This window comes from Bubalus bubalis, chromosome X (assembly GCF_019923935.1).
Source record: "Bubalus bubalis isolate 160015118507 breed Murrah chromosome X, NDDB_SH_1, whole genome shotgun sequence".
NCBI lineage: Eukaryota > Metazoa > Chordata > Mammalia > Artiodactyla > Bovidae > Bubalus > Bubalus bubalis.
In genome coordinates, this window is record NC_059181.1 from 20,986,350 (window position 1) to 20,999,394 (window position 13,045).

Below are 13,045 nucleotides of genomic sequence, written 5' to 3' on the forward strand. Positions count from 1 at the left end.
TTGAAATTCCCTGCATTTGACTGTTAGATCTCCCCAAAGTCTCGGTGGCCATGATATATTTTTATTGGATGGAGGGGTAGGGAGTGATGATTAAGTTACAAAAAAAAAAAAAGCAATTTCTTAGAATGATCAGCCTGTTGATTTGGTTTATTCATCAAAATATTACCCTATTGTGATATGGACTGCAGATTGAAAACAGAGGAATATTTTGATAATGTAGTAATATTTTTTTAAAGCCCAGAATAGTAATAATAATAGAGAAGAAATGAGAGTCCCCTAATGTTGAGGATTTTGAAATGAAGAGACACTTTATGAATGAAACTGGATGAGTTAAAGGATAAGGCCAGAGTCATTATACCAGGTCCTGATGTTAGACTAATGTAGAAGGCCATGTATGGAAAATCAGTTCCAGGTTTATCCAAGAATCAGAACTGTTACTTATGTGTGAACCATGTATGTATATGCAGTAATATATATGATATGTACATACTACAGATGGCAGCAAGGTGGCTGGCTATTGTCAGTCACTGACTTGTGGGTATAGTAGGAGGAAAGATAGGTGAATCTCTTGTATTGTCTCTTTATGGATAAATTTCCATCCATAGGAAAATTGTTATTTAAGTAATGCTGTATGCCATGATCAGAAGAATTAGCTTAAAAAATGTTTTGAGTACTTGCCAGGGAGTATAATTTTGAGTTCAGTAGCATACAGTGCCTTTTAATAGCTTATCCAAGAGCAGCAATATCTATAGGAGGATTATTTGAAAGACATGGACATAATTCTCAGTGAGGCTGCAGTTTTCACTTGGGATATTAGAATTCTATATTGTGTGTGACTTTCCTATGCATTGTAGTATGTTAAAATCCCCAGACCTTGCTCAACAAATTGTGCCCACCTCCCATCATTATAACAGCAGTTGCCCTCCCTTGGTTCCAAAGCCATACCCCACCCCTGGCTAGGTACCACTGCTGCTGCTGCTGCTGCTGCTGCTAAGTCACTTCAGTTGTGTCCGACTCTGCAACCCCATAGACGGCAGCCCACCAGGCTCCCCCATCCCTGGGATTCTCCAGGCAAGAACACTGGAGTGGGTTGCCATTTCCTTCTCCAATGCATGAAAGTGAAAAGTGAAAGTGAAGTCACTCAGTCGTGTCTGACTCTTCACGACCCCATGGACTGCAGCCTACCAGGCTCCTCTGTCCATGGGATTTTCCAGGCAAGAGTACTGGAGTGGGGTGCCATTGCCTCCTCCGGTACCACTGCTAGAAAATCTAAAATATTCTAATTGACAACCTAGAGAACTGAGTACCCAAATCAATTATATAGGCAATCAATAGAATCCTAGTTAGTATTAATTTTTTTAACAAAAATCATAGCTCTGTGAAACTTTTCAGTGTTTACCAAAAGGATATATATTTTAAAAATTTTATTAAAGTATAGTTGATTTACAATGTTGTGTTAATTTCTGCTGTACAGCAAAGTGATTCAGTTACACACACACACATATATATGTATTCTTTTCCATTATGGTTTATCATAGAGTACTGAATATATTAATAGTTCTCTGTGCTTTATAGCAGGAATTCATTGTTTAGCCATCCTATATTTAATAGTTTGCATCTGCCCATAGGAATATTTTTATTAATAGAATTAATCTCTGATCTTTCTGAGACAGTATTGTCTTCTGGTCTCAGCAGCAGTTGGGTTTTGTGAGCAAATGGTTTCTTTTTCCCTTGTACATTCTGTGAAACTTGAAATTGCATCCATATTCCTATTGGCAGTTGGCAAGCTCAGAGCCAAAAGTACTGGTCTACCTCTGGTATGAACACCATTGTGTTCCAATCTTATTAATGGCTTCTTGTTAGTTTCTTGTGATTAGTTACCTTTGGCTCATATATTTTCTACTTTTAATGGGATTTTATTTTGCTACTTTACAGGAACATGTATAAATGTCTTGAAGTTCTTTTTGGATCAGGGTAAGCTAACAATATGTACATACATTCACCTATATAATAAAGTTTATGTTGTGTAACACTTGTGGGATATAAATTTAAGCATATTTGTGATAGCCAAATAATTGTACTTTCTAATTACTAGCAACTGTTGGAAATTAAGATAAAACTTAATAGAAGAGCTAAATTAGGGAATTTAATTCTTATAACAGCACAGTTGTTTGTTTAATTTGCTAATTGTCTTTTCCTGGTACATAATCCTCATACATTAAAAATAGTGTAACTCCATGCTTAGTAGGAATCTTGTCGATTCTATTTTCTCCTGTAATTATCTAAATTTGAGCAGAGTCACAAACTTAAGGGATAAGATAATTTATACTGTGGCATGTGTTTGCTAATAATGTTAATTTATTATTTTCACAAATTATTTATATTTAAAATGAAATGTTGGCCTCATTATTTTTAGTCACTTATAGCTCTAGAATTTCAACAGCTGGAATGATACACTACCTTTCCCTTGGAGGTGTTTGTAAACAGTATTTCTGTTTAAGAGGTGGGGACATTTGTGGAAAGCAGCAACTGGGTGGTTAAAGGGTTAAAGTGAAGTCTCTCAGACGTGTCCGACTCTTTGTGACCCCATGGACTGTAGCCTGTCAGGCTTCTCCATCCATGGGATTTTCCAGGCAAGATTACTGGAGTGGGTTGCCATTTCCTTCTCCAAGGGATTGAACCCAGGTCTCCCGCATTGCAAGCAGACGCTTTACCCTCTGAGCCACTAGGGAAGCTCTTCCTCCTGTTGGAACACACTCTGAGCATGGTAAGTTTTACTAAGTTAATCACTATTGGCATGCACCATAGAACAGATGAATAAAATTGAAAATATAAATATTCAAGCAATAATACAAGATGTAGGATACTTAAATTAAATGTTCCTGAATGTCAGAATGCTTTATTTACAAAGATCTCTGTGTCTTTGGTAGGAGACTGTTCAATACTGATTTGAAAATATAATGGTTCAAACTCTATACTGAATAATAATAATATTAAAAAAACCCCAAACCCCAAACTTCCCTTTCAGCCTGGAAGTTAGGTGCTCAGAAGCAGAGGAAAGAGAAAAGCAAAATATTTGAGCTAGAATTAGGCAAGGCTTCGACCTGAAAACATGCCTGTACGTGTGTATGAATGCATGTGCACATTTGTGTATGAAAAAACACGTGTGCCTGCCCAGGTTTTCTCTCATTGTCCCGCCGCCTGACACTGAAATGGTGTCTTTGATTTGGACAGAAAGAACATGACTGAAAAATACAGCTTTGAAAATCCAAATTACAAATTACAGGCTGTTATTAGGATGTTAGACTAGACGATGGCAGAGGGACAAGGCAAACAAGTCACAATGAAATTCAAGAAATAAAAAGATATGCTGCCAAGAGAGAACTCACTGAGCTGCTGGCCCTGATTTTTTCCCCCTAATAAAATGATTTTTGAGAGGCTGCTCAGCCAGCAAGGTAAACCATTCTCACAATTTAAAAGTGCCAGTCATCTGTAAAGCCTGAAGCCGAGACAAGGAAATGTGATGAAAAATAGGATTGTTACTTAAAAGTCAGAAGATAAGAAAGAGACAATGAAGCTCCTATAGCCAAGTTAATTAGGGGCTTGGACTCTACTTCTGGATTTTCCTTCTCCTGAAGCTTCTCTCCTCTCTTCCTTGCTCTGGCTGCCTTCTTGCCATTAAATGGCAAAGAGAAGAAAGAAAGGAATATACTAACCAAGCCTATATTGTAACAGTGGTTGGCCCAAAGCAGTGCAATTCAAAGGTAGAACAAAATAGTCAAATTTTGCTGTTTATCTTTCTAGTTCAAATTTTCATAACCAGATAATGATCACTTAATCATCTGTCAATCGGTTGAGTATAAGTGTAGCACTTGTGTGTGCAAGTGTGGGTTTGAAGCCTGGCTGGGATGTCTGCAAGTTGAATTGACCTATTTTCTTAGAAATAAGGACGGCCAGTGAAGCAGAATCTATCAAGGTGGGGTTGATAGACAAATTACCCAATTGGACAGATGTATTTGTATGTATGGACATTAGAATGGGGACCAGCATTAATCATTCTGCGTTGTCACTCACCCTGAAAAATCTTTGGATATGCTATGGTAATTTTAAAACAGTAATGATCATTTTTAAGGTAAGTGTGTAATTTTTGAGCAGTTATAAATTTACAGAATTACTGAAAAGATAGTGCAGAAAGTTTTCATATACCTCATGCCCAGTCTCACCTGTTAGCATCTTATATTAAGATGGTACATTTGCCCATTAATAAGCTAGTATGCATATATGATCATTAACTAAATTCCATACTTTATTCAGATTTCCTCAGTTTTTCTCTAGTGTCCATCATCTGTTCCAAGATCCCTTCCAGGATACCACATTACATTTAGATGCCACGTCTCCTTAGACTCCTGTAGGTTTTCATGATTTTTCAGACTTTGCTTATTTTTAATGACCTTGCCAGTTTTTAGGGTTCCTGGTGAGGTATTTTGTAGCATGTCCATCAGATTGGGTGTGTTTGATGTTTTGTTTTTCATGGTGATACTGGGGTAGTGTGTTTTGGAAGGAAGATGATGGAGGTAAAGTGTCTTTCTCATCACATTATATCATAAGTACATGCTGTGAACATGGTTTCTCACTGTTTATGTTGACCTTGATCACCTGGCTGAAGGAGTATTTGTCAGTTTTTTCCATTGTAAAGTTAGTCTCTTTTCCCTCTTTTTGCACATTGTCCTCTTTGGATGAACGTCACTATGAGTAACACATACTTGAGTGCTCTGCTTCCTTAAGGGCTGTGTATCTACATAAACTCTTTGGAATTCTTCTTCTTGGTAGATGAACTATCTCCCCTTTATTAAATCCTTTATTTATATCAGTGTAGATTCATAAATATTTATATTATAATTGGGATGACAAACCAGTACTACTTTATTTTGTTGTTCAGATTGTTTCAGTTCATTGTTGTGACTGTGGGGTATTTTTTTTTTTTTTGAGAATTTGTAAGTATTCTGGCACTATGAGATTCTCTAGGCTCATGTGGTGGGTTGACTGATTTTTAAAAAATATTGAATCCAACCTTGCACACCTGTAATAAATCCTACTTGGCTGTAGTGTATGTAGTTATTTTTTGATTTGCTAATATTTTGTTGAGGATTTTTGCATACATGTTAATGAGATTTGGTTTGTTTTGCTTTCCTGTTAATTTCCGTGAAATTAAAAGATGTGTGCTCCTTGGAAGAAAAGCTATGACCAACCTAGACAGCATATTAAAAAGCTGAGACATTACTCTGCCAACAAAGGTCTGTCTAGTCAAAGCTATGGTTTTTCCAGTACTCATGTATGGATGTGAGAGTTGGACTATAAAAAAAAGCTGAGCACCAAAGAATTGATGCTTTTGAACTATGGTGTTAGAGAAGACTCTTGAGAGTCCCTTGAACTGCAAGGCGATCCAACCAATCCATCCTAAAGGAAATCAGTCCTGAATATTCATTGGAAGGACTGATGCTTAAACTCCAATACTTTGGCCACCTGATGTGAAGAACTGACTCATTTGAAAAGACCCTGATGCTGGGGAAGATTGAAGGTGGGAAGAAAAGGGGATGACAGAGGATGAGATGGTTGGATGGCATCACTGATTCGATGGACATGAGTTTGAGCAAGCTCTGGGAGTTGCTGATGGACAGGAAAGTCTGGTGTGCTGCAGTCCATGGGGTTGCGAAGAGTCGGACACGACTGAGTGACTGAACTGAACTGAATGTCATCTGGTCATCTTGGTATTAGGGAAATGATGGCCTCATAGAATCAGGTAGGAAGTGTTCCCTCCCTCTGGGAAATATTGGTATAATTTTTTCCTTAAATGCTTGGTAGAATTTATCAGTAAACCATCTGGACCTGGTGACTTCTTTTTTTTTGAAGACTATTTTATTCATTCACTTGCTTTAATGACTCATCTGAAGAGGTTTGTATCTGTTTCTACTTGTGTGAGTTTTGGTAGTTTATGTGTTTCAAAGAATTGGTCCATTTCATCTAAATCATAAAATTTGTGGACACAGAATTGCTCATAATTTTCCTATATTATCCTTTTATGTCCAGAGAACAGTAGGGATGACCCCTCTTTCATTCCTAGTATTGGTAACCTGTGTATTTTTTTTTTCTTGGTTAACTTGGCTAGAGGTTTAAGAATTAAACATTTTTTCCCCTAAGAACCAGGTTTTGGTTTTGTTGATTTTTAAAATCTATTTTCCAGTTTTCAATTTCATTGATTTCTGCTCTCATTTTTATTATTTAATTCTGCTTTCTGTAGGCATAAATTGCTCTTATATCTACAGTTTCCTAAGAAGAAAGCATATTGAAAAGCAGAGACATTACTTTGCCAACAAAGGTCCATCTAGTCATGGCTATGGTTTTTCCAGTGGGAGAAAAATAATAGCAAATGAAGCAACTGACAAACAACTAATCTCAAAAATATACAAGCAACTCCTACAGCTCAACTCCAGAAAAATAAATGACCCAATCAAAAAATGGGCCAAAGAACTAAATAGACATTTCTCCAAAGAAGACATACAGATGGCTAACAAACACATAAGAAGATGCTCAACATCACTCATTATCAGAGAAATGCAAATCAAAACCACTATGAGGTACCATTTCACACCAGTCAGAATGGCTGTGATCCAAAAGTCTACAAGTAATAAATGCTGGAGAGGGTGTGGAGAAAAGGGAACCCTCTTACACTGTTGGTGGGAATGCAAACTAGTACAGCCACTCTGGAGAACAGTGTGGAGATTCCTTAAAAAACTGGAAATAGAACTGCCTTATGACCCAGCAATCCCACTGCTGGGCATACACACTGAGGAAACCAGAAGGGAAAGAGACACGTGTACCCCGATGTTCATCGCAGCACTGTTTATAATAGCCAGGACATGGAAGCAACCTAGATGTCCATCAGCAGATGAATGGATAAGAAAGCAGTGGTACATATACACAATGGAGTATTACTCAGCCATTAAAAAGAATACATTTGAATCAGTTCTAATGAGGTGGATGAAACTGGAGCCTATTATACAGAGTGAAGTAAGCCAGAAAGAAAAACACCAATACAGTATACTAACACATATATATGACTTTTATTCTTTTAAATTTGTTAAGGTGTGTATTATGACCCAGAATGTGGTCTTTCATGGTGAATTTTTTTGTAAGCTTGAGAAAAATGTGTATTTTGCCATTGTTAGAGTTTTTTACAGATGTCAATTAGATTGTTGATTGACAGTACCATTCAAGTCAACTATATTCTTACTGATTTTTCTGCCTACTCAATCTAGCAATTATTGAAGGGGGAGGTAGGAGCTGAAGTCTCCAACTATAGTAGGGTTTTCTTTTATTATCCTTTCAATTTTATTGAGTTTTGCCTCATATATTTTGATGTTTTATTGTTAGGTGCGCACATGTTTAGGAATGTTATATCTTCTTAGAACATTGATTCCTTTATTATTATGCAGTGCCTGTTTTTATCCCTGATATTTTTCCTTGTTCTGAAATCTGCTTGGTTTAAAATTCATAAAGCTACTCCAACTTACTTTCTTTTGATTAAAGGTGCATCTTTTTTATCCCTTTGTTTTTATCCTATCATTTTTGTTTAAAAAGTATCTTTTTTTTTTGTAGGCAGTATATGATTGGGTCTTGTTTTGTATCTAGTATGGCAATCACTGTCTTTTAATTGTTGCATTTAGAACATTCACATTAAAATAAGTATTAATATATGTGAGCTAATATTACCTACATTTGTAACTTTTGCTTATTACCAGAGGTTTCTTTTTCTTCCTTATTTGATTTTAATTGAGCATTTTATAAAATCCAGTTTTTTTGTTTTTTTTTTAGAATTCAGTTTTTATCTCCTCTATTAGTGTAGCAATTATATGTCTTTAATAAATTTTTAGTGGTTTCCTTACAGTTTAAAATATTCATTTTTAACTGATATAAGTATGCCTTCAGATAACAATATTGTATTTCTTGTGTAGTGCAGACACCTTGTGACAATGTACTCATAATTCCTCCCTTCATTCCCTGGGATATTTTTTTATCCATATGCTGTAACCACACAATTCATTGTTACTATTATAACTTTAAGCAGAAAGATATATATTAGATCAGTTGAGAAAAAAAAATTATTTTAGCTTCATTTATTCCTTTTATGATGCTCTTCCCTTCTTTGTGTAGAGGTAAGTTTCTGATTTTAAAAATTTTCTTTAGGCAGAAGGAAAATTACCATTTCTTGCAGGACAGAATTCTCTTACTTGTTGCTTGTCTGAGACAGCCTTTATTTTTCTTCATTAAAAAAAATTTTTTTTGGAGTATAGTTGCTTTACAATGTTGTGCTAGTTTCTACTGTACAGCAAAGTGAGTCCGCTGTACATATACATATATCCTCTCTTTTGAATTTCTATCCCATTTAGGTCACCACAGAATACTAAATAGAGTTCCCTGTGCTATACGGTAGGTTCTCACTAGTTATCTATTTTCAGCATAGTATCAAAAGTGTATATGTGTCAATCCCAATCTCCCAATCCATCCCACCCCTCCTTTCCCCTTGGTTTCTGTATGTTTGTTCTGTATGTCTATGTATGTATTTCTGCTTTGTAAGATCGTCTACACCAATTTTTTCAAATTGCACATATGTACTTTAATATAAGGCATTTGTTTGTCTCTTTCTGACTTACTTCACTCTGTATGACAGTCTCTAGTTCTATCCATATCTCTACCAATGATGTGATTTTGTTCCTTTTTATAACGAGTAATATTCCATTGTATATATGTATCACCTTTTCTTTATCCATTCCTCTGTTGATGGGCATCTAGGTTGTTTCCACGTCCTGGCTATTGTAAATAGTGCTGCAATGAACATTGGGGTGCATGTGTCTTTTTGAATTACAATTTTCTCTGGATGTATGCCCAGCAGTAGGATTGTTGGGTTACATGGTAGTTCTATTTTTAGTTTTTTAAGGAACCTCTACACTGTTCTCCACATTCCCACCAATAGTGTAAGAGGGGTTCCCTTTTCTCCACACCCTGTCCAGCATTTATTGTTAGTAGATTTTGTGATAATGGCCATTCTGACCAGTGTGAGGTGACACCTCTTTGTAGTTTTGATTTGCATCCTTAAAAATTAATGATGTTGAGCATATTTTCATGTGTTTATTGGCCATCTGTATGTCTTCTTTGGAGATATGTTTATTTAGGTCTTCCATTCATTTACTGACGGGGTTATTTTTGGGGGTGAGGTGGAAAGAGGAGTCCTATTTCCAAACCCACAGGACAAAAGTCTAAGGTCCCTTTTCTCCAGCATCCCACCCAACCCACCCAGAATTCCAGGGGATGGTTTTCAACTCCCCAGGACAGTGTTTTCCCGCTTCACACTCTTGGCTGCTTCTCCAAACAGCTCCCAGAAACTCCCAAACTCCAGTTTAGAGTTGTTACAGTTGCCCAAGTTGGCAATTTTCTCTTCCAGCCCACAGTTGCTCAGCATGAGGTGGGGAAGCTGCTGGGTGATCAGGCCCCTTAGCTTGGAGGGGTTCAACGACTCCTTCCCACCCTCCACCAAATGCTGGTGGAAGTCCTTGGTCAGGGTCTCACTGGTCCTTTCCACGTCCCTGAATTCCTGGGCATCCTCAGAGTTGGCTGACCAACACTGTCCCATGGTGCTCGATGCACTCTGTCCTGTGGTGAGAGTTTTATCCTACAGCCAGCCCCAGAGGAGCTGATGGCTCATAATCTGCTAACAGTCACTGAGACAGGACTGGAGGTGATTGGGTTGTTTTTTGATAGTGAACTGCATGAGATGTGTGTATATTTTGGAGATTAATCTTTTGTCATTTGCTTCATTTGCAGATATTTTCTCAATTCTGAAGACTGTCTTTTCATCTTCTTTATGATTTCCTTTGCTGTGCAAAAGCTTTTAAGTTTAATTAGATCCCATTTGTTTATATTTGCTTTTATTCTCATTACTTTAGAAAAGAAAGGAAGAAAAGAAAGTGAAGTCGCTCAGTCGTGTCCGACTCTTGGCGACCCCATGGACTGTAGCCTGCACCAGGATTCTCCATCCATGGGATTCTCCAGGCAAGAGTACTGGAGTGGGTTGCCATTTCCTTCTCCAGGGAATCCTCAAAAAAGACCTTGCTGCATTATATGTCACTATTCTGCCTATGTTTTCCTCTAAGAGTTTTATAGTATCTGGCCTTACATTCAGATCTTTAATCCATTTTGAGTTTATTTTTGTATATGGTGTTAGGGAGTGTTCTAATTTCATTCTTTTACATGTAGCTGTTCATTTTTTTTCCCCAGCAACACTTATTGAAGAGACCATCTTTCCTCCATTATATATTCTTGCCTCCTTTGTCATAGATTATATGACTATATATGGCCTTTATTATGTTGAGGTGTGAGGGTTTATATCTGGGCTCATATCCTATTCCATTTATCTTTATTTCTATTTTTGTGCCATTACTATACTGTCTTGATCACTGTAGCCCTGTAGTATAGTCTGAAGTCAGAGAGGCTAATTTGATTACCCCAGCTTCATTTTTTCATTTATTTCCCTCAAGATTGCTTTTGCTACTCTAGGTCATTTTTTGTTTCCATAGAAATTGTAAAATCATTTGTGCTGGTTTTGTGAAAAGTACCATTGGTAATTTTATAGGGGTTGTATTGCATCTGTAGATTGCTTTGATTAGTATAGCCATTTTCACAATATTTATTCTTCCAATTCAAAAACATGGCATATCTCTGGATCTCTTGATGTTGTCTTTTATTTCTTTCATCACTATCTTATCATTTTCTACATATAGGTCTTTTGCCTCCTTGGGTAGGTTACTCCTAAGTATTTTATTTTTTTGTTGCAATTGTAAATGGGATCATTTCCTTAGTTTCTCTTTCTGATCTTTTGTTGTTAGCTTTAAGAATGCAAAATATTTCTGTGTATTAATTTTGTATCTTTACTAAATTTGCAACTTTACTAAATTCATTGATTTGCTCTAGTAGTTTTCTGGTGGCATCTTTTAGGATTTTTTATGTATAGTATCATGTCATCTGAAAACAGTGACAGTTTTACTGCTTCTTTGACAATCTGGATTCCTTTTATTTCTTTTTTTTTTCTCTGATTGCCATGGCTAGATGTTCCAAAACTATGTTGAATAATAGTGGTGAGAGTGGGCACCCTCGTCTTATTCCTGATCTTAGAGGAAATGCTTTCAGCTTTTCACCATTGAGAATGTTTGCTGTGGGTTTGTCCTACAAGAGGTAGGACAACCTACCTATTATGTTGAGGTAGGTTCCCTCTAGGCCCACTTTCTGGAGGATTTATTTTTTAATCATAAATGGGTATTGAATTTTGTCAAAAAGTTTTCCTGCATCTTTTGAAATGATCATATGGTTTTTATTCTTCAATTTGTTAATATGGTGTATCACACTGATTGATTTGCATATATTGACAAATCCTTGTATCCCTGGAGTAAATACCACTTGATCATGGTATATGATCTTTTTAATGTGTTGTTGCTATTGGTTTGCTAGTATTATGTTGAAGATTTTGCATTCTATGTTCATCAGCGATATTGGATTGTAATATTTTTTTTGTGGCATCTTTGTCTGGTTTTGGTATCAGGTGATGGTGGCCTCGTAGATTGAGTTTGGGAGTGTTCCTCCCTCTGTAGTTTTTTTGGAAGAGTTTGAGAAGAATAGATGTTGTTAGCTCTTCTGTAAACATTTGATGGAATTTGTCTGTTAAGTCATCTGGCTCTGGGCATTTTATTATTTAAAGGTTTTTAGTCACAGTTTTAATTTCAGTACTTGTGATTGATCTGTTAGTATTTTCTATTTCTTCCTGGTTCAGTCTTAAAAGGTTGTGCTTTTCTAAGAATTTGTTCATTTTGTCCATTTTATTAGCATATAGTCACTTGTAATAGTCTCTTATGACCTTTTGTATTTCTGCGGTGCCAGTTGTAACTTCTTTTTCATTTCTAGCTTTATTGATTTGAGTCCTCCCCCCACCTTTTTTTTTTTTTCTTGATGAGTCTGGCTAAAGTTTTATTGGTTTTGTTTACCTTCTGAAAGAACCAGCTTTTAGTTTTATTGATCTTTCCTGTTTTTTTTTTTTTCCATTTCTATTTCATTTATTTCTGCTCTGATCTTTATGATTTCTCTCCTTCTATTAACTTTGAGTTTTGTTTGTTCTTTCTTGAGTTTCTTTAGGTGTAAGGTTAGACTGTTTGAGATTTTTCTTGTTTATTGAAGTAGGATTGTATCGCTAGAAATTTCACTTAAGAACTGCTTTTGCTGCATCCCATAGGTTTTGGGTTGTCTTTTAAAAAAACATTTCTTTATTCGTTTGGCTGCATCAGGTCTTAGTTGCGGCATGCAGACTTAGTTGCAATTGCCCTACAGCTTACTGGATCTTAGTTCTCCAACCGAGGATTGAACCTGCACCCCCAGCATTGGAAGGCAGATACTTCCCTGGAGCACTAGGGAAGTCCCAGGTTGTCATGTTTTCTTTGTCATTTGTTTCTAGGTATTTTTTAAATTTCCTCTTTGATTTCTTAAATGATCTCTCGGTTATTTAGTAGCATAATTTTTAGCTTCCATGTGTTTGTGCTTTTTTACAGTTTTTTTTCCCTGTAATGCATTTCTAATCTCATAGCATTGTGGTCAGAAAGGATGCTTGATGCAATTTCAATTTTTTTAAAATTACCAAGGCTTGACTTGTGGCCCAAGATGTGGTCTATCCTGGAGAATGTTCTGTGTGCACTTGAGAATAAAGTGTATTCTTCTGCTTTTGGATGGAATGCCCTATAAATCAGGTCTATTTTGGTCTAATGTGTCATTTAAGGCCTATGTTTCCATATTAATTTTCTGTTTGGATGATCTATCCATTAGTGTAAGTGGAGTGTTAAAGTCTCCCAGTATTATGGTTTTGCTGTAGATTTGCCCTTTTATGGCTGTTAGCATTTGCTTTATGTATCGAGGTGCTCCTATGTTGAGTGCATATTTATAATTGTTATAT

At 36.4% G+C, this 13,045-nt stretch overlaps 2 protein-coding genes across 9 annotated transcripts in view; one reads left to right on the plus strand and one right to left on the minus strand.

Moving 5' to 3' along the window:
• The window catches only part of LOC102403295 (choline-phosphate cytidylyltransferase B-like), a 205,361-nt gene that overhangs the window by 118,603 nt on the left and 73,713 nt on the right, over nucleotides 1-13,045 (plus strand). For 4 of the 8 annotated variants that reach the window (XR_006548587.2, XR_006548586.2, XR_006548591.1 and 1 more), the window contains one exon: nucleotides 1,936-1,974. The exons of 1 other annotated variant lie outside the window; for it this stretch is intronic. Coding sequence is in view for 1 of the 7 variants with exons in the window: in XM_044936868.1 (XP_044792803.1) it covers nucleotides 2,765-2,767 (3 nt within the window). In the remaining 6 variants the exon portion in view is untranslated. Of the gene's footprint in view, nucleotides 1-1,935; nucleotides 1,975-2,599; nucleotides 2,768-8,447; nucleotides 8,488-13,045 lie in introns of those variants that run through there. 3 more of the 8 variants (XM_044936868.1, XR_006548588.2, XR_006548592.2) reach the window with 2 other exon arrangements.
• Nucleotides 9,374-9,688, minus strand: LOC102398228 (protein S100-A14-like). The gene has a single exon (XM_044936869.2). It carries the CDS (start codon nucleotides 9,686-9,688, stop codon nucleotides 9,374-9,376), a length of 315 nt encoding a protein of 104 aa, XP_044792804.2.

Bases quoted from the DNA above. Each gene is read 5' to 3' on its own strand.
- LOC102398228 (XM_044936869.2), bottom strand. From the start codon at position 9,688: ATGGGACAGTGTTGGTCAGCCAACTCTGAGGATGCCCAGGAATTCAGG.